This window comes from Quercus suber, unplaced genomic scaffold (genome assembly GCF_002906115.3).
Source record: "Quercus suber isolate HL8 unplaced genomic scaffold, Cork oak 2.0 scaffold_6, whole genome shotgun sequence".
Taxonomy (NCBI): Eukaryota; Viridiplantae; Streptophyta; class Magnoliopsida; order Fagales; family Fagaceae; genus Quercus; species Quercus suber.
Window position 1 is genome coordinate 1,681,104 of NW_027069472.1, and position 25,341 is coordinate 1,706,444.

The 25,341-nt window shown below is 34.4% G+C and overlaps 2 protein-coding genes across 4 annotated transcripts; one reads left to right on the top strand and one right to left on the bottom strand.

Annotated features, from left to right (window-relative positions):
• The first annotated feature begins 2,136 nt into the window (after positions 1 to 2,136).
• LOC111986312 (protein ALP1-like) lies at positions 2,137 to 14,446 on the top strand. Of its 3 annotated transcripts, none has more exons than XM_065773172.1 (2): positions 2,137 to 3,624; positions 12,282 to 12,499. In XM_065773172.1, exons 1-2 carry the CDS (start codon positions 2,281 to 2,283, stop codon positions 12,309 to 12,311), a joined length of 1,374 nt encoding a protein of 457 aa, XP_065629244.1. In that variant the 5' UTR covers positions 2,137 to 2,280; the 3' UTR covers positions 12,312 to 12,499. The 3 variants fall into 3 exon arrangements, with proteins under 3 accessions (XP_065629244.1, XP_023873711.2, XP_065629249.1); XM_024017943.2 differs by lacking the exon at positions 12,282 to 12,499 and adding an exon at positions 9,554 to 9,896; XM_065773177.1 differs by lacking the exon at positions 12,282 to 12,499 and adding an exon at positions 14,086 to 14,446 and having other exon boundaries at positions 2,138 to 3,624.
• Positions 14,447 to 17,205: 2,759 nt separating this feature from the next.
• On the bottom strand, positions 17,206 to 20,554 carry LOC111997445 (cuscuta receptor 1). Its single transcript, XM_065773781.1, has 4 exons — positions 20,491 to 20,554; positions 20,183 to 20,405; positions 18,224 to 20,119; positions 17,206 to 17,740 (listed from the first exon to the last, which is right to left on the bottom strand). Exons 1-4 carry the CDS (start codon positions 20,552 to 20,554, stop codon positions 17,206 to 17,208), a joined length of 2,718 nt encoding a protein of 905 aa, XP_065629853.1.
• Positions 20,555 to 25,341: the final 4,787 nt, after the last annotated feature.

Consider the following 25,341-nt stretch of genomic DNA (forward strand, 5'->3'; position numbering starts at 1 on the left):
TAAAAATATTTATAAATTAGATAAATTACAACAAAAAAAAAATTGTGCAACGTATTATTATTGTGTTGGCAATTTTTATTGATTAAAAATAATTTAAATAATATTTTCACTAATCTTATTAATTATATTAATTTATATAAATTTTATTGTAGTAAAAATGGTCATTATAATTATTTTTTTTAAACATTTTATCTCAAAATCCAGATCTTCTCCATTTCACTTTGAAATAGAGATGGTCAATTTAAAGAATAGGATTTAAATGAAAGAAATTAAGGGCTTGGAATATGCCACCTCATTTAAAAGCCAACAATTGAATCCTAATTGTTGTTAGCCAAACTAAATGTTAAAGTTAGTCTTTAGGGGAAAAATACAAACACACATTAACAATTGTGTGCTCTACTAGAGAGGAAAGAGTAAATAGAAAAGGGGGGTGGAGGTGATAAAAACAAATAAAAAGAGAGATCAAGGGGTATGACTTCCTCATTCTCTTGAAATTCAACTCTAATTATTTGGAAATAGATTCAATGTTCTCTGAAAGCCAACCCCATATTCTCATTGATTATGGCAAGACAAATATTTAAGAAGTATGTTGTTCCACCAGCAAAGGATGATCAAGATTTGCTCCAAGACCTAAATAATCACAAATCATTTCAAGCAATGAATGGGAGTGAGTCACTTTTTTTTTTGTTCCCTTGACACCCATGTGGATTTCTATGATGATTATGTTTAGATTTTGATGGTTATCGATGTGGATTAAATGACTTTTGTATTGGGTCTTTAGGATTCCATAGTCAATTGAGTTCACAACTTAAATTCGTTCCTTTTGCATTCCAATTATTTGATAGATTGTCCCAATGAATAAATTTTATGATTCTTTGACTTTATTAATAATAAAAAATGTTCAAAATAATGGACTGTTATTATGATTTTCAAGAAAAACTTTCGAGCCAAATTGACATCAGATTGAGCTTGTTGGATCTTGGGGCACTCAAACTGGAACTTAAGGCACTTCGGTATTAGGAGGAATAAAACATAATAACTGAACGTTTCCTAGGAAATTGACATTAAATACTCTTTGACTTCTTGGAGAAAATGACTCCAAATATCTTTTGAATTGTTGGGCAAATAATAAATTTATTTGCTGGGCTTGAAAATCAACATGATTAGGCTTAAAAAACTGATTGGATTGGGTTGTAGGTTTATACCGATACTTTTCATGCTACCATATTTGTAGCTGCCACTTTACTTTAGTGTCACAATGCCTTATGGGAGACCTCATGTCTGACATTCCACTTTGATAAACTTGATATTTTCAATTTTCATGGTGCACGTGGGTCTTGAATGGAAATCGCGAAATTTTGTTTGTAAATGTGAATTTAATGTAATAATTTAAGGTCATGCGGTAATTTGCATATCATCAATCAATTATGGGGCATTGCTCAATTTGGAAGCTTAGGAGCGATTAATTTAGACCCAATAATTTAGGGGAAGTGCAATTATCCCAAAAAAAAAATGTGACAAACTCTAAAATTCAAGTGCCTTGCAAACTAGGTTTTTTTTTTTTTTTTTTTTTTTTTTTTTTTCTATGAGGGGATCCTTGCAAACTAATTGAACAAAAAAGTGTGATAAATTCTTCTTTTGGTTCATTTTAATAAATTTTCTTTAATTTCAGTTTAGTGGGACATAAAAATTAATGTTTCTTTAGAATCTTTACCAAAAAATAAAACTGTTTACCTCACACCATTAGATAAATATACAATCACGATTCCCAAAAAAAAAAAAAAAAGTTCAATTCCCAGAAGATAAGTAAGGGCTATAAAATGTAAAACTAGATTTATTATTCTATTATTTTGTGCAATTATTGCATAAAACACCACATAGTACAATTGCTTGATCAAATTATGGCACAATTGATACCAAAAAAAAAAAAGGTCATTTACACAATCTATCAACTAACCAGAATTAGATTACACGATTCTAAAAAAAAAAACCGTATTTATTTATTTTTTTGAGAAGAAAAAAAAAACCATAATTAGAGTCCACTTTGCCATGATTATACTCAATTCAATAACCTTATCTGTTAGTAGTATTTTGTTTCCTTTTAATTACTTGGAACTTGGAAGAAGGAAAAAATAAAAACCCATAATTATCCAAATTGAAAAGAAGACAACAAAATTCCACTCTCAACAGTCAACACACACACTACTAGGATAGCAAGTACTAGGAACCAACAGCAACATACATCATCGAACTCCAAATCCCCAATCAAGACAGAGACCCATGGCTGCCGGAGGCAGTGGAGGAGGCGGAGCTAGAAAGTCCACCACCAAAATCGCCACCGCCACCACAAAACGTAAAACCCAGAAACCCCAAAACAAGAACCTCGACCAACAGAACCTCCTAGCACTCATTTCCACCGCCACCTCCGCCACCCACTCCTTCCTCTCCCACCACGACCTCCTCCTCCTCCCCTCCCAATCCCTCGCTCTCGAATCTCTCCTTTCCTCTTCTTCCCTTTCTCTCTCTTCCCTCCTCTCTCTCCTCCAACCACCCTCCAAACCTCTCTCTCTCCCTTCTCTTCCTTCTTCTTCATTACCACCTCCACCACCACAACAACAACAATGCTGGTTCCACCGCTTCCTCTCCGCCACTTCCTCCACCGACTACGACCCTCGTTGGTCCCACTTCTTCCACATCTCCAAACCCTCTTTCTCTCTCCTCCTTTCCCTTCTCTCCCCTCTTCTCTCCACCTCTCTTCCTTCCATCTCTCCCAGCTACGCTCTCGCCGCCACGCTTTACCGCATGGCTCACGCCGCGCCTTACAAGGCGGTGGCACGCCGGTTCGGGTTCAGTTCTGGTTCCGCAGAGGCCTGCCGGGCCTTTTACACGGTGTGTAAGGCTGTGAATGAGAAACTGGGTGATTTGTTTGTGTTTAAAGCTGATATAGATAGAATTATAGTGGGTTTTGGGTGGATTTCGTTGCCCAATTGTTGTGGGGTTTTGGGGTTTGGGAGGTTCGGTGTTGAAAGTGAAGTGTTGGGGAAAAATGAGTCAGTTTTGGTTCAGGCATTGGTGGACTCTGAAGGGAGGTTCTTGGATGTCTCAGCGGGGTGGCCAAGCACGATGAAGGCCGATACCATTTTGCAACAGAGTAAGCTGTATTTGGGAGTTGAGGAATCGAGGGAGTTGTTGAATGGGCCAAGGTATGAGCTTAGTGATGGAAATTCGGTTCCTCAATACATATTGGGTGAATCTTGCTTCCCTTTATTGCCATGGCTTTTGACTCCTTATATTAGAGCTAATGAGGAGGATAGTTTTGGTTCGTCAGAACGGGAATTTAATTCTGTGCATAGTCGCGCTATGGGGTTGGTTGGCACAGCATTTGGGAGGCTTCGGGCTCGGTGGCAGCTTCTAGGGAAGCAATGGAAGGAGGAGTGTGTTGAGTTTATGCCGTTTGTTATTGTTACGGGGTGTCTGCTGCATAATTTTCTGATCAAGTGTAGTGAGCCGATGCCGGATGAAAATGTGAGGTGCTTAAGGGAGAGGAAGCTTCCTGTTCCTGAGGGAGAGCTGGATGAGAGTGCACAAAGGATCAGGGATGTGCTTGCCTCTCATTTGAGCCGGGTAAGCCTGAGAAGATGAATGCTTTGGTTATGCTTGTAATTGATATGCCTTTTTGTAAATACTAACTAACAATGCATGTTGGATTTTGAGTGAAATTGGATGACTTGGAAATTGGAATGGAATCTAGACATGATCTGCTTTAATTGAACCGGGTTTTTGGGTATGCATAATACATACACACATTATGCCAGTGTTAATGTTTACCTTAAGTGTTGAAATTCATTCATTAACAATGAACAGCATATCAAGCATATGCCATGCGTATAAGATGTTTGTGTGCATTAATGCACGGGGAGATTGGATACACAAATTTGAAGATGTCTTATACAGTACTCGCCCTTCATTATTTGACATAAAAAAAGAAAAAGATTTTGATATTGCACAAACTTAGTGACTAATATCTAGCTTAAAATTTACCATTTAGCTTAAAAAGTGTGATTCTTATTGGTCTTCTGTGACTGTAGTGTGAAGGTTTAGAGCAAGTATGGTGCTTAATTTTCCAATTTTAGGAAAAATCTGTCATCGGGTTGCTGCAGGACAGTTTGTTTCATAAGAAGTATGGACTGATCTAATATGGGAGAAAATCATAAAATTAAGAAGCTTCCTGGTAGTTATATCAATGGTAAGGATATTTAAGGCAACGAGGTATCGCTAGCAGAAAGACAAGTTTAATTTATCCAAGTGGAAGGTTGAGAGGGAGATGAAAAGGTGAAATTAGTGGAAAGGGAAGGTGAAAAAAGATTGTCAATTTGTCATAAAGGAAAATTTGATCTTCTAATAAAATGGTTTTGATTTTCGTCCATGCTATCTGAAGACATACCTTGCATTTGTCAGCTTTTTTCCTTACTCCCCGTGCAAGTGGGTATTTAATGCTTCCTTGAACGTATGTTTGGCTAGATAATTTGTTGCTGGAATTTAAGGGGGAGCTGGACTTTGGGGAATGAAATTTTAATAATTCCCTCGTTTGGCTTGATGAGCTAAAACATTGCAAACTAACGGGGGGAAAATTATCATGGGATTTGTGGGTCACAAATTCTGGCTTCAAATCCTGTCAAAATAAGCATACTTTGATAACTTTGGTAAAACACAGAATTTTCTTTCAAGCGCGCCGGGTCAAGATTGCCTTCTTCAGATTTCAAGCATGACCAACCCAAATCATTATTTACAGTGATCCTAGCCATCTAGTCTCTCTTTATCCCTTACTCTTCAGATTTCAAAATTAAATATTCGCTCGAATGGTAAGTCTACATTATAAAACCTGAAATTCTTTACTTCCCCACAGGTACTCAAAAGGTAAGTCTCCTGCCTTGCAATGATGTTTGATTACGTAGATGGTTGTATTTCTTTTCTTTATTTTGGTGTTGATTCTTTATTTATGAAACTTGTATGATGAAATAGTCTAGCTTTGTTGCACATGCAGGATTTGTTCTGAATGGGTATTTGCAGACCATGTAAGGGGGAAATCTTTTCTAAATGGTCTTTATGTTTTGAATGGACATTTTGGATCAGAATGATTTTCAAAGTAAATCATTTTTGCCATTTTCACTTATTTTTGTTGTTGAGTTTCTATCATATAAGTTCCGGCCATGGTTGAATGGGATTTTTAAACATTTTTTCTTATAATTATTGGGATTTGTGTTCATTCGAAGTGATTGACTGATTGTGTTGATGGTACATGGGCCATAAAATTAGTAGTCTTTTACTCTCTGACAACATGATTTGAGTGGGTGTATTAGCCTATTAGGCATTCTCAAAAATGCAAGGTTCGACTTTGGTGCCTCGTTCTATCATTAGCTCCTGGGAATTTTAAATTTTTGCTGCTATGGGATGTGGTGTTTGTGCTAATGGGAAGGATGCGGGTATTGGAATTCTAATTTTGGATTCACAAGGAAGAATTTCTGCAACTGCAACACAAATGGGTGGTTGGTTTTTAACTAAGCAGCATGCCATAGTTTGTGCCTTGGTGTGAGCTCTACGATTTGCTATGGAAATGAGTTTTAGCTCAATTGCACTTGGTATGACATCTTCATCACTTAAACCGGATTTAATGAACAAGACAAGACATTTTGTTTCTGGGCCACTGGACTTATCCATGAGTGCTCTCTTTGGTTACAATCTTTTGCTCAATGGCATGTTAGGCTAGTTTCAAAGTCTTGTATCAGTTTTAGTAGCCCATTTACCAGCCTTTTCTATTACTGTAGGTGTGGACATGTGGATATAGAGGAAAACTCCACCCTGCCTGCGTAGCTTGAGTCTTAATTCAATAAGAATCTGGAGTAAAATAACGGGTTAAGCATGCCAGATTAGCTTATCAAAAAATAATGAATAGGATGTGCCAGGCACAATTACTACTCAGTAAGACCCATATGCTCTCTCTCACATCAGATAGCTACCAATGCCGGTCTTCTCAAGCTCCACCCCTCACCCGTTGCCGCCGTCATCCCTGACAATGGCTTCCACACTCACCTACCTCTCTCTCTCTCTCACACCCAAACCCTCTATAATTTGAACCTTCATGGCCAAACAACTATTATGTTAATTTTCTATTCTTTTCTTTTCCTATATGGTCTTTGCAGCCAAACAGATCAGTAAAATTTTCAATTAAGAATAAAAACCACGGTTCAAGTATCTTATTCCCATTCAAAAGCTTAAGCAAGCCTAAAATGTGAGTCATAACAAAAATCCTGGATCACGATCAAATCTATATCTATATCTCTATAGATATATATATATATATATATAAAAGCTAAAGCGTAGCATTTGTTGTTGCTACGCTCCAGTTAAGCCACATTATCGGTCATGTTACCTTTTTTTTTTTTTTCTTCATTTTTTTAAACAATATTAATACGTAAATAAATAGTGCAAATTTTTTTTTGATACAAGATAGAATTTCTATTTTAGCTTAATCTAAATGTATATGTGTGTGAAGCTCTCTCATAGAGACTTGAGCCCCGACCCTTACCCTCAACACCCCCACAAGCATTTATATAGTGCAACTTTACACATTCTTTAACTCTTTAAATCCAACTCACCATTAATTCAACTCTTCATTTTCCCCTTTGAACCTAATTAGCTCTTTTGAAGTTTAAACCCTTCAGTTATCACTCCTGCCATTAACTATGTTATTTTTAACACTATAAATTTCCAATTGCTCTCTCTCTACCTTCACAAAGTTGCCAAAGTGACATCAAATTTGAAAAGTCCCTTCAAGATTTGTTTTTTTCCTTCTTATTTTTTTATTTTTCCCCAACTTCAGTTTTTCCATTGGAATTTTAAAGTTTGTGGCTAATATGTTTTTTTGTGGATTGCTGATAATGTGATCACTTTGGGGCTATGGGTGGCTAGGATTTGGTTTGTTTGTTACGAGAAGGGTTTTCAAGGATTATAAACTTCTTACTTCATATTTATGTTGTACAAATTTTATTTTATATTTGTGTTTTACCCGTTCAATTTGTTTATATATCAAAAGCTGAAGCATTTGTTACGCTTCTGTTGATCCACGTCATCATCCATGTCTTCTTTTTATTTGTTTTTATTTTCCTTTTTTGTTATTTTGTTTACATTTTTCAAAAGAATGCAACATATTGATGATAATTTACATATTCTCATGACTTTACACATTCTAAATAGTCTTAACTCTTTTGCTTTACTAAAAAAAAAAGGAGAAAAATAAACTCTTTTGCTGCACCTTTTAAAAAAAAAAAAAAAAAAAACTCTTTTGCTTTAAATTATTCTCTCCTCCTATTACTCAATGCTTCTTTAGATAAATTAAAAAAAAAAAAAAAAAAACTCTCAACTATCCGTTAAATGTTTTCTTATTTTTCACATTCCCCATTTTTTTGGATAGATTATGTAGAATCCTCTCCATAATGACTGAGCTAACTGCAACCCACTCACTTTTCCTATTTACTCCACTAAACCCAACCGGCTAACTATTCGAATTCACAATTAACAGTTCTCCTTGGTCTCTCTCTCCATCAAACAAACTTATAACATCACCCCACTTTTCCACCACCTTATTAAATCCATTTTAACATCAATTCAGCACTATGATTCTTTGATCTTGACTCCTACTCTCCCCCTATTGATTTATTTTCTTTATATATTGCAATTGCTCCCTCTCCAGTTCTGCAGAAGCAGCTAAAACACCATCAGACTTGGTAATGCTCCAATATTTTTCGCTCCTCTTCAATCAACTAGGTAACCAATCTGTCTCTCCTACTCTCTCATATTTCTATATTTACCAAAACCCAAACTATATGACCCAATTTGTGTCTCATGCTCTCGGTTCTTTCATTCTCCATCAAATTTAATCTATTAAGAAAATTGGAGAACTAGACAGTGCAAAAGCAAAAGAGACATATTGATGAAACTGCAAAGAAAGAAAGATCAATCTTTAGGCCTGATTTTTTTTTTCAATACAAATGCTTTAATTGTCACCCATTCGTTTGTTTATCCCATGTGGAATGTCAACATTTTTTTTTTTTTTGGGTATTTGTTGCATGACATATACTTGATGAAATTTCTCTTAGACGTGTGGTATGAAATGTCTCTTAGATAAAGTTTTAAGACATGAATCTTGACAAATCTGATGTTATGAAAGGAGCAGGTTATCAATGGGGAGAATACTTTTGAACACTATTTCTAAACTTGAGCACCACATTCTCTTTGATGGATGTCTCCACACTTGAGTTTCAAATGTTTTTGTGGCTCCTAATGGTTGGGAGATGTTTCTTAAGTTTATGCCCATGAATTCCATCTACATATTGCATGAATTACAGCTCCTTACAGTGAGGGTTTTAATTTTAATATTTGTATTTCTATTGCTTTAGTTTGTATTGGTCACATTTGTATATGCACTCTCTTTTTGTAAGTAGTTGCAAGCATAAGATTGAAGGGAAAAAAGGTCTGCTTTGTTAGTAGTAGAAAGAAGATGTTTGATGTGGGTATGCGGGTTTGCACCATTCGAGAGTTGCAAAACTATATTATACACTTTTTGTATAATTTTATAGACATGACTTAAAAGAGATAAAAAAAAAAAAACCTAGAAATGTTTCTAATTATAAAAATAACAAATGACCAAACAAAAAAAAATGTTATTAATAAAAAATCCAATGTTCCTTTTAAATTAATTTATAAAAACTAATTTGTAAATATTTTGTTGTTGAAACAAACAAGCTCAATCAGTTATTGAAGTTTTACAAATTTTACTTTTAAGAGCCTTCACTTAGAAAGCAGCTACTTTTTGCTATTTTGGAGCTTTAAGAGATACCACTACTAAATATGGACTCATAATTGCTTTATTTTATGGGATGTTGATGGAAATTAACACTGTTTTATTTAGCCCATTATTATTGTGGAATTTGTTGATGTTGGTATGAAACAAATCGATAATGAAAATTTTCCGCGTTTCTTTTATATATGAACAAAATGGTGGATTCATAAATATTTGTAGAGTATAGGAAAAGTCATAAAATTTTCAGTTTAGTTATATATTTTGTTATTGTTGCATCCTATGTGTTTGGTAAAATTCATTTTAGACATTTTATATTTTATTCTCAAATCCTTTTTATTTTTGGTAAGCTTCTACTTAGATAATTATCTTTAGGAAAAGACAAAAAAGTGAGCAAAACAAAATAAAGTTTACTTAAGAACATCATTATGCTATTAATATTTTTATGCATAGATACTTGAGTAATTTGATTAAATTTTTGTTGGCACTTATTATTATTCGAACTATCCTTATATCTAGCCTCTTAGATTATTTTTTGGGGATTCAAGACTTCAACTAATAGCCTAGTAGTAATGACATCTTTTGTGGTGACCCATTATAACGTCCCATTATTTGCTTAAAATTTTCATATATGCAATACTTATTTCATTTCACATTTTTGAATTAATATTTTGTTTTTTTTTTCCCCCCTTTTAGTCTCTTTGCAGATTTTGAAATTTCACTTCTATTACAACTGGTAGCACCAGATTAAGCTTATGATATGGGAACAACAAATGCAATGCCTATGATGCCTCCACTTTTGCACAATTAAGCACCGCACCACATAAGCTTCTTAGTAGTGTTGGTTTCTATGATGAAGTCATTGGCGTTTGTAATGCAAGCCTAAGTGGAGAATAAACTTTGAGATTCCGTAACTATGTACAACACAAGGAACAAGAGGTTGAATTTATTTGTACAAAGTTTTGAACAATAATGTATTGTATAACTACTCTACAATCATCTCAGTTTGTGTATTGAAAACATAAAATATTCGCATTTCTATAGCAGGCAACGTGGTTTCAAGGCACCTGTGGGAATTGGGGGCTTGTTATCTCCGCAGAAGCATAGTTGTATTAAGGCAAATCAAGGCAGTGACTTGATCAGAGAGTTAGGAGAGTTGAAGCAAAAGCAATTAAGAAGTTCGAGGATTTCGGATTTCAGAAGAGAAGATGGAAACGCTGTTTGTTCTTCAGTCCAAAAGCTAACCAATCTTTTCTCTTCGTTTCTTGTCTCCAATGGGATCATTGATTTACAATATTTGTCTTCACCACCTCCATCTCTTCAGCGGTTACACTTGGAAGGACGTTTAAACAATTTCCCACAGTGGATATCTTCCCTTCCTAACTTGGCCAAAGTACAGTTAAGTCGGAGTCAACTACAGGATGATCCACTTGAATCCCTTCTCCCTTTGCCTAATCTAGTTGAACTTAAATTCTATCGAGCATATGAAGGCCAGGCGTTGCATTTTCGGGCTGGGGGTTTTCAAAGGCTGAGAAGGGTTCACTGCCAAGTCTTGAAGTGGTCCAGATTATCGACTGTCGATTGCTATAGAGGCGGATGCTGGTGGGCTTTGAAGACCTTAAAAACTTGAAAAGCGTTGAATTCGGATTTAATATTTAATTTTATTATTATTATTTAATTACAGTATTTTTATGTATTTTTTGTTATTTTAGGTTTACGTTATTTATTTCATTCTTTTTAGGTGTTTTTAATGTTATTTAGTCAAATTAAAATTTTATATGCTTTCGTAGCCGCCTTAAAGTTTCTAGTTGCCCTATGTTTTGTTTTTACTATTCAAATGCATTATAGTCTCTAAAGGCAATGCAGTTAATAGATTATTATCAATAAATACAGACTTTTGTCAATTTTCTTCTTTAGTGGATTTCAGTTTTATCACATTGTAGATTCAATGAACCCTTCATAGATTCGAGGTTTATTACCCAGGAACTAATAGATTAGTTTTTGTTCATCAAAGAGAGTATTATGTGTGCTTTCTTTAGGCTTTCGGACATTAGGTCACTGCCAAGTCTTAAAGTGGCCTAGATTATCGATTGTCAATTGCTAAAGAGGCTACCGTTGGGCTTTGAAGACCTTAAAAATCTGATAAGTGTTGAATTCGAGAATGAATGTGATGTGTTACACATGCCAAATGTTAAAGCCTGTTTTATACCAAAGCGTGGACTGGTAGAGATAAGCGAAGGGAGGACAACTTCATGTTTTAACCCACCAAGGCATAAAACTAAATGGAAAAAGCATTTGCATAAGTCTATAAAATATAAAAAACCTTAGAGTACTTGCAGTAGTGATGCTAAAAAGTTAAAAAACTATTTTTAGCATCATTACACATAAAAAAGACGCTTGCAGCAATGGAGCTATAGGTATTTTTTTTTTTACCTTCATTGCTACAGTGCACAGCTATGTATGGCTGTGCACTATTACATGGCTGTGCACTGTAGCTGAAAACAAAATTTTTTTATTTTTTTTATTCCCAGCCTGGATTAAAATAATACACGTTTGAGAATTTTTTTTACGTTCTATTACATGGCTGTGCACTGTGCACTATTACGTTTTTTATTCTCAACTCACTCTTTGTAGCTCTCATCTCTCTATCTCACCTTCTCTTCCACCGATCCACTTTAGGTCAGCATAGCTTTTCGGTGCCGGCACCGCCATGATGTCCTGGACCTTCATCACCGGCAAGAATTCTCAGATTAGGTGCTAGGAGAAAGAGGTTTGGGAAAGTGAGAAAATGAGGTTTTTGATGAAACCTAGAAGGGAAAGTGCTTGGAGAAAGAGGTTTGGGAAGAAAACCTTGGAGTACCTGACTGGAAAACTCATGGAGCTCGCCGACCCACCCTTTTTGCCGACCTATGCCGACACTGTCCTCTTCACCGAAGCCCAGCTCTGTGATTGGTGATTTTTTATTTTGTTTGTGATTCGTGATTTTGTTTGGTTTGGGTTGAGGAAAAAGATTAGAGATTTGGGTTTTTTTTTTTTTTTTTTTTTTTTAATAATTTAAAAAAAAAAAAAAAAAAAAAAAAACTCTCAACTATCCATCAACTGTTTTCCTATTTTTCACCTTCCCCATTTTTTTTTGGACAGATTATGTAGAATCCTCTCCATAATCACTGAGTTAACTGCAACCCACTCACTTTTCCTGTTTACCCCACTAAACCCAACCAACTATTCAAATTCACAATTAACAGTCCTCCTTGGTCTCTCTCTCCATCAAACAAACGAATAACATCACCCCACCTTTCCACCACCTTATTAAATCCATTTTAACATCAATTCAGCGCTATGATTCTTTGATCTTGACTCCTACTCTCCCCCTACTGATTTATTTTCTTTATATTTTACAATTTCTCCCTCTCCAATTCTGCAGAAGCAGCTAAAACACCATCAAACTTGGTAATGCTCCAGTATTTTTCGTTCCTCTTCAATCAACTAGGTAACCGATCTGTCTCTCCTACTCTCTCATATTTCTATATTTACCAAAACCCAAACTACTATGACCCAATTTGTGTCTCATGCTCTCGGTTCCTTCGTTCTCCATCAAATTTAATCTATTAAGAAAAAGAGACATATTGATGAAATTGCAAAGAAAGAGAGATCAATCTTTAGGCATGATTTTTTTTTTTTTTTTTTCAATACAAATGCTTTAATTGTCACCCATTTGATTGTTTATCATATGTGGAATGTCAACATTTTTGTTTTGTTTCTGTTTTTGTTGCATGACATATACTTGATGAAATTTCTCTTAGATGTGTGGTATGAAATGTCTCTTAGATAAAGTTTTAAGACATGAATTTTGACAAATCTGATGTTATGAAAGGAGCAGGTTATCAATGGGGAGAATACTTTTGAACACTATTTCTAAACTTGAGCACCACATTCTCTTTGATGGATGTTCCACACTGGAGTTTCAAATGTTTTTGTGGCTCCTAATGATTGGGAGAGGTTTCTTAAGTTTATGCCCATGAATTCCATCTACATATTGAATGAATTACAACTCCTTACAGTGAGGGTTTTGATTTTAATATTTGTATTTCTATTGCCTTAGTTTCTATTGGTCACATTTGCATATGCACTCTCTTTTTGTAAGTAATTGCAAGAATAAGATTGAAGGCTCATCAAAAAAAAAAAGAAAAAAGAATAAGATTGAAGGGGAAAAAAGCCTGCTTTGTTAGTAGTAGAAAGAAGACGTTTGATGTGGGTATGCAGGTTTGCAGCATTCGAGAGTTGTAAAACTATATTATACACTTTTTGTATAATTTTATAGACATGACTTAAAAGAGCTAAAAAAAAAAAAATACTAGAAATGTTTCTAATTATAAAAATAACAAATGACCAAACAAAAAAAAATGTTAATAATAAAGAATCCAATTTTCCTTTCAAACTAATTTATAAAAACTAATTTGTAAATATTTTGTTGTTGGAAACAATCAAGCTCAATCAGTTATTGAAGTTTTACAAATTTTACTTTTAAGAGCCTTCACTTAGAAAGCAACTACTTTTTGCTATTTTGGAGCTTTAAGAGATACCACTACTAAATATGGGCTCATAATTGCTTTATTTTATGGGATGTTGAAGGAAATTAACTCTGTTTTATTTAGCCCATTGTTGTTGTGGAATTTGTTGATGTTGATAAGAAACAAATTGATAATGAAAATTTTCCGTGTTTCTTTTATATATGAACAAAATGGTGGATTCATAAATATTTGTAGAGTATAGGAAATGTCATAAAATCTTCAATGTAGTTATATATTTTGTTATTGTTGCATCCTATGTGCTTGGTAAAATTCCTTTTAGACATCTTATATTTTATTCTCAAATCCTTTTTATTTTTGGTAAGCTTCTACTTTACTTAGATAATTATTTTTAGGAAAACACAAAAAAGAGAGCAAAACAAAATAAAGTTTACTTGAGAACATCATTATGCTATTAATGTTTTTATGCATAGATACTAGAGTAATTTGATTAAATTTTTGTTGGCACTTATTATTATTCCAACTATCCTTATATCTAGCCCCTTTAGATTTTTCTGGGGGTTCAAGACTTCAAGTAATAACTTAGCAATGATGACATCTTTTGTGGTGTCCCATTATTTGCTTAAACTTTTCATTTATGCAATACTTATTTCATTTCACATTTTTGAATTAATATTTTGTTGTTTTTTCCCCTTTTAGTCTCTTTGCAGGTTTTGAAATTTCACAACTTCTATTACAACAGGTAGCACCAGGTTAAGCTTATGTTATGAGAACAACAAATGCAATGCCTATGGTAGCCCCACTTTTGCACAAGCAAGCACTGCACCACATAAGCTTCCCAATAGTGTTGGTTTTTATGATGAAGTCATTGGTGTTTGTAATGCAAGCCTAAGTGGAAAATAAACTTTGAGATTCCGTAACTATGTACAACACATGGAACAAGAGGTTGAATTTATTTGTACAAAGTTTTGAACAATAATGTATTGAATAGTTTGCATAACTACTGTACAATTGTCTCAGTTTGTGTATTGAAAACGTAAAATATTCGCATTTCTGTATTGCCTCGTGGATTCAAGGTTTACTATCCAGGAACTAATAGATTAGTTTCTGTCCATCAAAGAGAGAATTATATGTGCTTTCTTTAGGCTTTCCAACATTAGGTCACTGCCAAGTCTTAAAGTGGTCCAGATTATCGATTGTCAATTGCTAAAGAGGCTGCCAGTGGGCTTTGAAGACCTTAAAAACCTTAAAAGCATTGAATTTGAGAATGAATTTGATGTGTTACACGTGCCAGATGTAAGAGCCCGTTTTATACCAAAGTGTGGATTGGTAGAGATAAGCGAAGGGAGGATGACTTCATGTTTTAACCCGCCAAGGCGTAAAACTAAATGGAAAAAGCATTTGCATAAGTCTATGTAAAATATAAAAAACCTTATGCTTTACCCAACTAACCCCCAAAACCTAGTACATCAACCAATGTAAAGTTGTGCAAAAAATTCATTTTTGCTATACTAACTATGTAAAGTAGCTTTGTATTTTTCATTATTTTACTTTTTTTTCTCTTACCTCTTTAATTTTAATGTCCAAGTGGTTGTGCTGTTGTAGAATGCAATATGTTGGTGCTACTTATTGGCTGGTAGAAATTTATTAAAAATTCGAACTTTGGATTTGAAAAACTAGAATACACATGTGCTTTAACAGCAAGGGTTTGATTTAGTGGTTCCTAAGGCCTTATGAGATCCGAGGTTCAAAACTTCCGGTCAATATCTTGGGATCACTAGTCCAAAGAGATTCCTTCATGTAACTTTGTTTGTGTGGTGGGATGGGAGAACTATACATCCTTAGAGAAATAGTCATGCTCTTCAGTAGTTCTGAACACCCACGTAGCCCAAAAAAGAAAAAAAGAAAAAGAAAAAAGAGCAAGGCATTGCAATCTTATGGGAATTGACCACACTTCAATGAAGTTAAACCACACCCAATGCTAGTGAGGTTTATACATAGAATTACTGTAATTCACATGAACACTGTTATATAACCTGAAATTTTAGGTTTGGAGAGTGACCATTTATGTAATGGAGGTCCACAAAGAATAGGATTCAACTCATAGCCACTTAAAAGCTCCCCACTTTGCTCCTAGAAAGCACGGACGCAGCTGGGAGGGTGCCGCACTCGGGTTCGACGCGGCGTTCGACGCGGTTGATCGCGCGTCGGTGCCACGTCTGAGGTTTTTTTTTTTTCCTTGGATTTGCGCTGACGCGGCTCGATTCGCGCCGAATCAGCTTCGATTTGGCTAGAATCGGGCCGTATTGGCCATATCGGGTCGTATCGGCCGACGACCGATATTGCCGATACGGCTGAAACATGTTGAAAACGGTCGAAACAGGCCGATATCGGCCTTGAAACTCGCTGGAATAGCTGAAATTCTGACCTCAGAGGCATAGTAATGTGTTTCTTGCCTTCTTCTTTCTTTGTTTTGTGAATCAAGGCATACCAATGTGTTTTTTAAGAATATTTTAATAGTAAAAATATATAGAAAATATAAATAAAAATATTTTTAAAAATTTTTTAATTGCCGAGTCCTGCCGCACCCGCACCATACTTTTTCAAAAATTGCCGAGTCCCGCACCCGAGTCCTGAAATGCACCTGTGCTTCATAGCTTTGCTCTCAAGTATTGTGTCCTACAAGTTGTCAGTCTGCAATAGGAAGGTCATTTGACAGGGGAATTTTTCCCCTCAATCTTTATGCTCCATCAACTACAGCATGAATATTGTTTAAGTGCTGTAACTCACACACAGATGCACCAAAGCTACATCACAACTTAGGCTCCGCTTGGGAGGAGGGAATGGAATAGAATGGAATGGAATAAAAAGAATAATTTTAGAATATTCTTCCATTCTCTTGTTTAGGAGTTTTAATGGAGGGAATGAAAAGTTCATTCCCTTGTTTGGGAGTTTAAGTGGGAGGGAATGGAATGGGTAGGAGGGAACACTCATTCCTTTCTATTCCCTTAAAATCTCAAATTTTCATTCCCCCCGAAATTGGGAGGAATGGAAGGGAATGGAATTAGATTTAATGATTTTTTTTACTAAAACTCCCAAAATACCCCTATATATTCAACCCTTTATTTTAAAACAGTGGTTTAATAGTAATATTGTCATAAAATGATTCCATTCCATTTCCTCCATGTTGCTCCCAAACAGGATTACTTACATTCCATTCATTTTCATTCCTTTCCATTCTTTTATTTTAAAACATCCAAACAAGATTACTTAATTCCATTCCATTCCATTCTTTTCCATTCCTTTCCCTTACTTAAATACATTCCATTCCATTCCATTCCTTTCCATTCCCTTATGATCATCTCATTCCATTCCATTCCATTCCCTTATGAACTCCCAAGCGGAGCCTTAATGATTTGGGACTATTACACCTCATTACTTCTTTCCTATCAATATGGAACTAACACTCCTAATGGGAATTAACACATTTCCTGACTATTTTTCTAGCCGATGTGGGATTCCAAAACAAACTAGAAAACCTCTAAACTATTCACACATGGACGGGACTTAACAGAGAGATACACAAAGATATATATGCCCATGGCTGACGGGTAGGCAAGAACGCTTGAATGGATAATCTGTGTTCGTCTTTGAGTCTTTGCTCACCACATACATCATACTAGCATTTACAATTGAAACTTAAGATGCAAAGACACAATCTTGGTCAGCTAGAATTACACAACTCATAAAGGCTTGCAAATCAAAACTTTTTACAACAACAAGAAGAGACACTAAACCTGTCAACATCAAAATGCAAGGCTATGCAATTCTGAAATTGACCAGCTCACCGCAACGGACCACAAGGTCCGCAACAAAACCATAGCAAATATCAATGCAAACTTCAATGAATCTTAACCAAACCTGACGCCAATATGGATTTATGCAAAGAAGTGAAATAATTCCCAACACTGTTATGTAAGCCACCGTAAAAGTTATGTAGAAGACGTCCATGTCAATGAAACTGTCACCTTCTTCTCCCCCATAATCTGCTGCTAGCATTGTAGGTTCGGTGCATTCTTTATGTAATGGAGCTCCACACAAAAGAGGATTCCCTTCATAACTATTCTCATCAAATGTTCCAAATTGAGCCTTTCTTTCTGGAGTTGGACCTGATAAATTATTATGTGCCACCTTGAAGACTTCCAAAGTGGTCAATTCAATTAGTTGAGGAGGGATTCTTCCCCCCAAGTTGTTGTAGGAAAGATCAAGACTCTCTATCTTCTTCAAGTTTGAAAATGTTGTAGGGATTGATCCTATCAGATTGTTGTGTGATAGGTTAAGTGCATGGATATTGCTAGGAAATGAAAATGGTCATCAATTGAGAGCTCCAGTAGTCATAGTGTTCTCCATTGAAAATAGGAACCTGGTTTGTTGAATAAGAAAACAAGACATCTCCAGATTTGGCATCCATGGAGATTAACTAAAGAGAGTTTTAAAACTGGGTGAACAATGAAAAATCAGGTGCTGTATACGTGCTGTATAGGCTGAATAGGTTGAATAGGCTGGCTCTGATACCAAAATTTGTTGGCATATGCGGTATTTTTATTGACAAATAACAATGGATTACAAGGCTTATTTTTGTGATGCAGAGCTGCTGCTCCTGCACAATGCTAGGCTGATTTTTCTGATCTGCATAATCCAATACAATAGCACTTATTTATACTTGAAAGAGCCTTCTAGACTTCTAGATACAAGTAACTGACCCTTAGGAACATAGAACACCAACAGACCTGAAATACTAACAGCCATCATCTAGAAATTTCTTTATTAAAATTACAAATTAATTCTAACAACAAAACCATAGCAAATATCAATGCAAACTTCAATGAATCTTAACCAAACCTGACGCCAATATGGATTTATGCAAAGAAGTGAAATAATTCCCAACACTGTTATGTAAGCCACCGTAAAAGTTATGTAGAAGACGTCCATGTCAATGAAACTGTCACCTTCTTCTCCCCCATAATCTGCTGCTAGCATTGTAGGTTCGGTGCATTCTTTATGTAATGGAGGTCCACACAAAAGAGGATTCCCTTCATAACTATTCTCATCAAATGTTCCAAATTGAGCCTTTCTATCTGGAGTTGGACCTGATAAATTATTATGTGCCACCTTGAAGACTTCCAAAGTGGTCAATTCAATTAGTTGAGGGGGGATTCTTCCCCCCAAGTTGTTGTAGGAAAGATCAAGACTCTCTATCTTCTTTAAGTTTGAGAATGTTGTAGGGATTGATCCTATCAGATTGTTGTGTGATAGGTTAAGTGCATGGATATTGCTTATGCTTCCGAGCTCAGACGGGATTTCACCAGCTAGTCTGTTGCATGAGAGGTCAATTCCAGACATATAATTGAGGATGTCACCCTGATAAGAGTAAGTTCTACCCTTTGTAGTGAACTCCACTTCTTGTTTAGCATCGACAAGTTGGAAGGAATAAAAGTTACCCAGTTCCTCATCTCGTATATTTGCTAACTTTGTCTCCAAATATGCAAATGGTGACTTCTTCTTGAAATTATTTTTAAAAATGGAGATACCACCAAAATCAGATATGTGGTTGGTTGCCATAAAAGAAATGTTACTCAAGCAATGAGGAATTGGACCAGAAAACTCATTGTAAGAAAGATCCAACATGCTTAAGTTGTGTAAAAGGCATAACTGAACTGGAATTCTACCCTCTAAATGATTTGCTTTTAAGAGAAGAATGCTCAATGACGAGAGGCTACCGATCCAATCTGGAATGTTGCCGGTAAGGTAGTTATCTCGGAGATTTAGTGTAACTAGAGAAGAGCTATTTCTGAAAGCACTTGTAATGGGACCACTTAGTCTATTTTTATTCAAATGAACATGTTTGATGCTTGAAGAATTGAAGCAAGATGGAATAGACCCAGACAGATTGTTCTCAGAAAGGTCAAGAAAGGTAATCCCAACGAGTTTGCATAACTCCATTGGAATAGGACCTTCAAGTTGATTTTTTGCCAGCAAAATTTCACCTAGATTTGACATATTCCCCATCCATCTTGGAAGCATGCCAAACAAAGCGTTATTACTAAAATCAATAGATAAGAAATCATTGCTAGAGAAGCTACTTGGGATTTTTCCAGAGAATTTGTTGTTGTCCAAAAGTAAAAATTGCAGCTTAGTCAGATTGAAATTGGAAGGAAATATTTGGCCGCTATAATTATTATATGACAATTTTAGGTACGTCAAGGAGGTCCAGCTCATCGAGAAATGCTCTAGTATTGTTCCTGACAAACAATTGTTAGACAAGTCTAAAGCCTTTAGGGAGACTAAATTCTCAAAGGAAGTAGGAATACTACCTTGAAATTCATTTCTAGACAAGTTCAAATTCTCCAAATTGGGAAAAATTAAACCAAAGTTTGTGGGAATTGGACCTGTTAAATCATTATCCGAAATATCTATACTTGTAATGCTAGGATGAAAATGATATGGCATCTGGAAAGGCCCAACGAAAGAGTTATTTCTTAAACTAAGAACCTCTAATTTTGGATTGTTCTTTAACAACCAAGTGGGAAACATCCCGGTCAAATTATTATGGGAGAGATCAATTTCTAGCAAATGATATTGGAACTGAAGGAATTTGGGAGGAATTTTATTGAGTCCATTAAATGAACACTTTGACATGCTGAAAACCTTTAATTGGGAGGCTGGAGTCCAAGTTTCAAAAACTATTTTGTTGTTATCACTTAGTATGGCCTTAAGATTTGAGAGGTTAGAAAATGAGGACAATGTGATTGGGTTCAACAATTGGTTATTTGATAAAGAAAGGTACTCAAGTGATGTCAAGCTAGATAGTTGGGATTGGGCAATGTTCCCATTGAAGTGATTGTAGGAGATATCCAATACTCTCAGTGATTTCAAGTTTGCCAAACATGAAGGTAGTGTCCCTTCAAAGTTATTGTTACTGAGGTCTAGTTCTTGGAGTTTTTGAAGTTCACACCATCCTGTAAAATGAAATAAGCAGTGATCATTAGGTTCTAATACCTTAGATATTGATCCGAAGCAACGTGGTTGTGAAAGAAAGGCTACCTTGGGTTGGTAAGTTGCCATTAAGTCCACAGTTATGCACTGTCAGTACATTAAGAGAAGTCATAACTTCGACTTTACGAAGGAAGCTTTTGTCGATGGATGAACCGTGCAAAAATAATTGCTCTAGGTTGTCTAGTCTGCGCAACTCTAAGAACAATAATGAAAGTTTTAGAGGTATGAAATTTAACTGCATGTACAAGAATAAGATGTTATCAAATAAATTCTTTCACCTCCTCCTGAAAATGACAAATTTATCTGTAGGGTCATGCAATTTTATAACATATAGGTAGGTGGGTTGTCTGTGGCTGTGCATATCATATAAGTTGTTTATAAGAAAGATTCATGGATGAGTTTTCATGGATTAAAAAGCTAGGAACTGGCTTGCTCATAAGATTTCACAACCCCCGAAAACTATTGTAATTTATTAAATTGTGAAGCTCTTTATAATGTTTGAAAAAGAAGTTTAGAACTTCAAAATAGATTAGGGAATATATATTTTACAATAATCTGTTTTAGAGGGAAGAAAATTAACAAAACTAAAAGTATTTAGTCAAACTAGTTTGTCAGATCTTTTATTTTCATTTTCATTATTATTACATAGTTTTGTTGGACTAACAACTTGGGACAGAGTATCATCATTTTTATTTCTAACCAAAATTTGCAGAAAAGAATGATATAAACCAACCGTTCCTAAAAGGATTACTTGACAATCCATGCCAAAAGCCTTGTAGTTAAATTGCGGATATTTTTAATTAGGGTCTAAATTCTCTCCCCCCATTGTTTATAACTAATTAAAAAAGAAAAAGAAAAAGAAGATCATCTACCAATGGTATAACTCACCTTCAGTAGTAAACGATCCTTCCAATTTGTTATGTCCGATATTTAAAATCTTCAATGATGGGAACACAGCCACTGACTCAAGAATTCGTGCACTGAAATTGTTTGAACTCAAGTCTAGAATTTTTAACTTGCTTAAGCTCTTTGATCCTATAAACCAAAATGACATATCTCATAACCGAGCTTGTATTCTTTTAACATACCATATATTAAAAGAAATTGAATTTATGAACATGCATGTTTACAACCTCTCATACCTTCCATTGTCACGAAGTCAACGAACTTATTTCCCTCCAAGTAGAGCTCCTCCAGATTGCTAAATATTTTGAAGTCTGCACCAAAAGAAAAAGGGAAAAGAAGTAGAAAAAGAAAGAACCAATGAAAAGAAAAAGAAAAACACTAAATCATCAAATATTATGTCTAGAATATTTCAAAGGGAGCAAAAAGTGAGATTTCAGTTGCATAAATCTTGTCGATTTTCATTACTTCATTTGTAAGAAAGAGACTCACTCAAACCGAAAGGCCTAAGCATTAGGGGGTGTTTGATATGCCATACAACCTATATAGTTAGGTAGGAGGAATATAACCAATTTTAATTGATATCACTTATCAATTTAGTAAAGTTATTGGTTGAAAAATACTAGTTTTGAATCAAACAATATATTCCCATAAAAAATATGGTTCTAAATTTGACATTTTTACTAACATGTTCCCATCAAAGTACTTTCAATCTAGGTCTCAATAATCTGAATATAAATCATATTAGTTCAAATTGGAACCAATTCTATAATTTTCCAAAACACCACCTTGATTTCCGTTGTAGACTTTTAAGAATTTTACCATTGAAGCTTACTGTTATATATATATATATATATTTTTTTTTTTTAAAACATTGAAGCATGAAGCATACCTTGAATATGGATTGATCCACTAAAATTGTTGTAACTCAAATCTAGTTTCTTGAGTGAAGCAATTTCAGTGGAGTATGACAGGATGTTGTCATGGAAGTGATTATAGTGCAAGTCAAGCACCTCCAGCTTGCTTAACATAGAGAATCTTTCAAATCCTACAAGTTAGAACTTTTAATTAATTTTCAACTATGAAAAATAAATAAAGAAAATTCCACAAATTCTACCAACTATATATAGAGTTATTAAAACATTATCAAACCTTCATTTGGGACCATTCCACGAAAAAAATTAAAACTCAAATCTAGGTGCTTCATCTCTTCAAAGGGAAGAAACAAAGAAGCATTAAGGTACCCATCTGCCAATCTGCCTTAGTCCACATTGTATCAAGACGAATTTGAACTACACGGCCTGTAATGTTACTGCAGTTCACTCTCTCCCAATTACAACACTCACTATCTTTGTTGACTGAGTTCCATGTTGGCAAAAAATTACCATTTGGATCATTGATTGAAGCTTTTAGTTGCAAGAGAGCTAATCTCTCTTGCTCCAAACAACCAAAGCACCCATTACTGCATGATTGAACCAAAACTAAAACCACCCACCACCAAAAACACCCCAACTTCATTGAATTTTTGTTTCCTAATTTTCTTGACAACAAGATTTTAAGGGTTTTTTCCAACCATCTTTGAGATTTTGAATGTAGGTCGTTTTAAGTTTAAATAGGCTATCAGATCCTATGAACTCACAAATGACAAAAAAAAAAAAAGATTTAAATCTTTATTTATTATAGTTTTTAATTAACCAATTACATTCATTGTTATGTTAGTTGTAAAAAATATGCAGTAAAATTTAATAAATAAATGTTTGAAAGGCTGCCACTTATACACGCATGCTCAAGTTCTTACTTGGAAGGCTAAACTTTCTTAGCCACCTTAATTTCTCCTCGTACCAATAGTTTAGTCACCATCCTTTATTGTTTCTAATTAGAAAATCATACAATTCAAGAAAGAAAGAAAGGGAAAAAAAAAAAAAAAAAATCCTCCCCAAAGTGTTTCCTCCTCTCTTTATCTATAATAAAAAAATTTCATTTCCTTTCATCAACAATCTTTTGTTTCCTAAGTATCATCCATTTAATAAGGATTATAGGAAAATGGGAACATGAAAAAAGAAAAGAAATTAGAACAGAAGGATAAAAAGAAGAAGTGATTGATATCTTCAATGACAAATGTTTGGCTGAAAAGATACATAGAAGGAAGAATTTTAGATTATAATTATTATTTTATCCTTGTATAGAAATGATATACAGTGAGTTCCAATAATTCAGTTAGTAAAATTCTTGTAGTTGAAAAAGATATCTGAGATTTAATTTTCGCTTGCACTAAAAATCAATTAATATTTTGGCTTGATTTTAGAAAGTAATCATCATGGAGCAGACGTCAAGAGTTTGAAATATATATTTTTTTAAGAAACATTTAAAATACTATTGTATCTATAAAAAAAAATGATATGTATAACTATTATATTCTAGATATTCATTAATTTTTTATTTTATGCTTTAAAACATAGAATTTAAATATTATTGTAGGATCAAGATTTATAGCCCAAGCCCAAAAGATGTGGGATGTGAGCCCAATACAATGAATTTGTAGAGAGTGTGTGAAAGAGCTAGGTCGTTTGTAAGCAAAACAACAGTCAATAAAGATTTAAAAGATGAAAAAAATATAAAAACACACTTGAAACTTGAATAAACTGATGTTCAAGGAGATAAATTATTATTTTAAAAGCTAATACAATTCTTAAAGTTACAGTAAATCTTCATTCTTCTACTCTTCTTCCCTTTTTTCCTCTCCTTTCATGAGAGGTCTTTTACATTTATATAGTTTTCTTTTAGACCATCTTGATCGTACACTTGTTCTTCATCTAAGCATTCACTTGGGTATATGTCCTATCAGGTATCTTCTTTGGTTCTCCATGAGTGGTAGCAGCTGAGACTGCACTGTTCAAGGATCTTCTCCACATAAATGCTGCCAAAAAAGTTGCTGCAATGTATTTAATGCGATGGTAGTAGCTTTTCCTTTAGATATTTTTCTATTCTTATCATTTTTATACGTGCCTGAAGTTCATACTTATTGTTGGAACTTCTTGAAAGGTCACCAAAACCGCCCAGGTGTTTGCTTGACCGATATTCCTCATATTTGAGAATGATACACTCCTCAGACTATATTCCTCTATCTTTTCCTTAGCGTGATTCTCCACTCCGGGGACTTTCTCAATTATTTACTTCTTCTCGAACGTACCCATATCTTCAAATAGGGCTCAAGACCCAATATATGAATTTGAGCTTTTATTCCCACAATTATATTTTGACTTAATTTATATTGTTATTTCATTTTTAAAAACTTAATTAATTTTTTTCAAAAAAAAATTATGTTAAAACAACTCTATTTATTTGCACATTACTAATTTTGAGATGCTCCAGTCATGCTCTTAATAAACTTTTTTTTTCTATAATATTTATATTGTTAACTGCCAAAAGAAACTAAAAAAAATGCCAAACAGTTTTTTTACCCAAAAAATATTTTTTTTTTGAAACTTTACCCAAAAAATATTAAATGGGGATTAAAACGGTAAATTCAAACATTCCTTATAACTTGTCCCTCGTTGCCTCTAAATTTCTCCCTTTCTTTGGTGGAGGTGCTATAATTATGTGTAACTTTTATATCTCCATCACATGGGGTTGGATCCGCACTTTGTGGAATATCAGTATAACTCCATATGAGATGACTATTACATTTAATAATTATACAAAATAATAAATTTGGTAAATGGCCATTAGTGGGCTTGAACGTAAATTTGCATCATTTTACTTTCCTTCGATCCTTCTTATTTCGACTCTACCAAACAATAAAATTTTCAACATTCCTTTCTTTAATTCTCCCTTCTTATTTTTTGTCTTTACCAAAAAACTTTTTAGGCAAGTGGCAACTATAAAAATGGTGGTCAAGAGCCTTTATGATTTAGTGATATTACCTATTCTTCTTTATAAGAAGATCCAAGGTTTTTAAATCACTTTATTTTATTATGTTTCTAATTAGAAAATCAT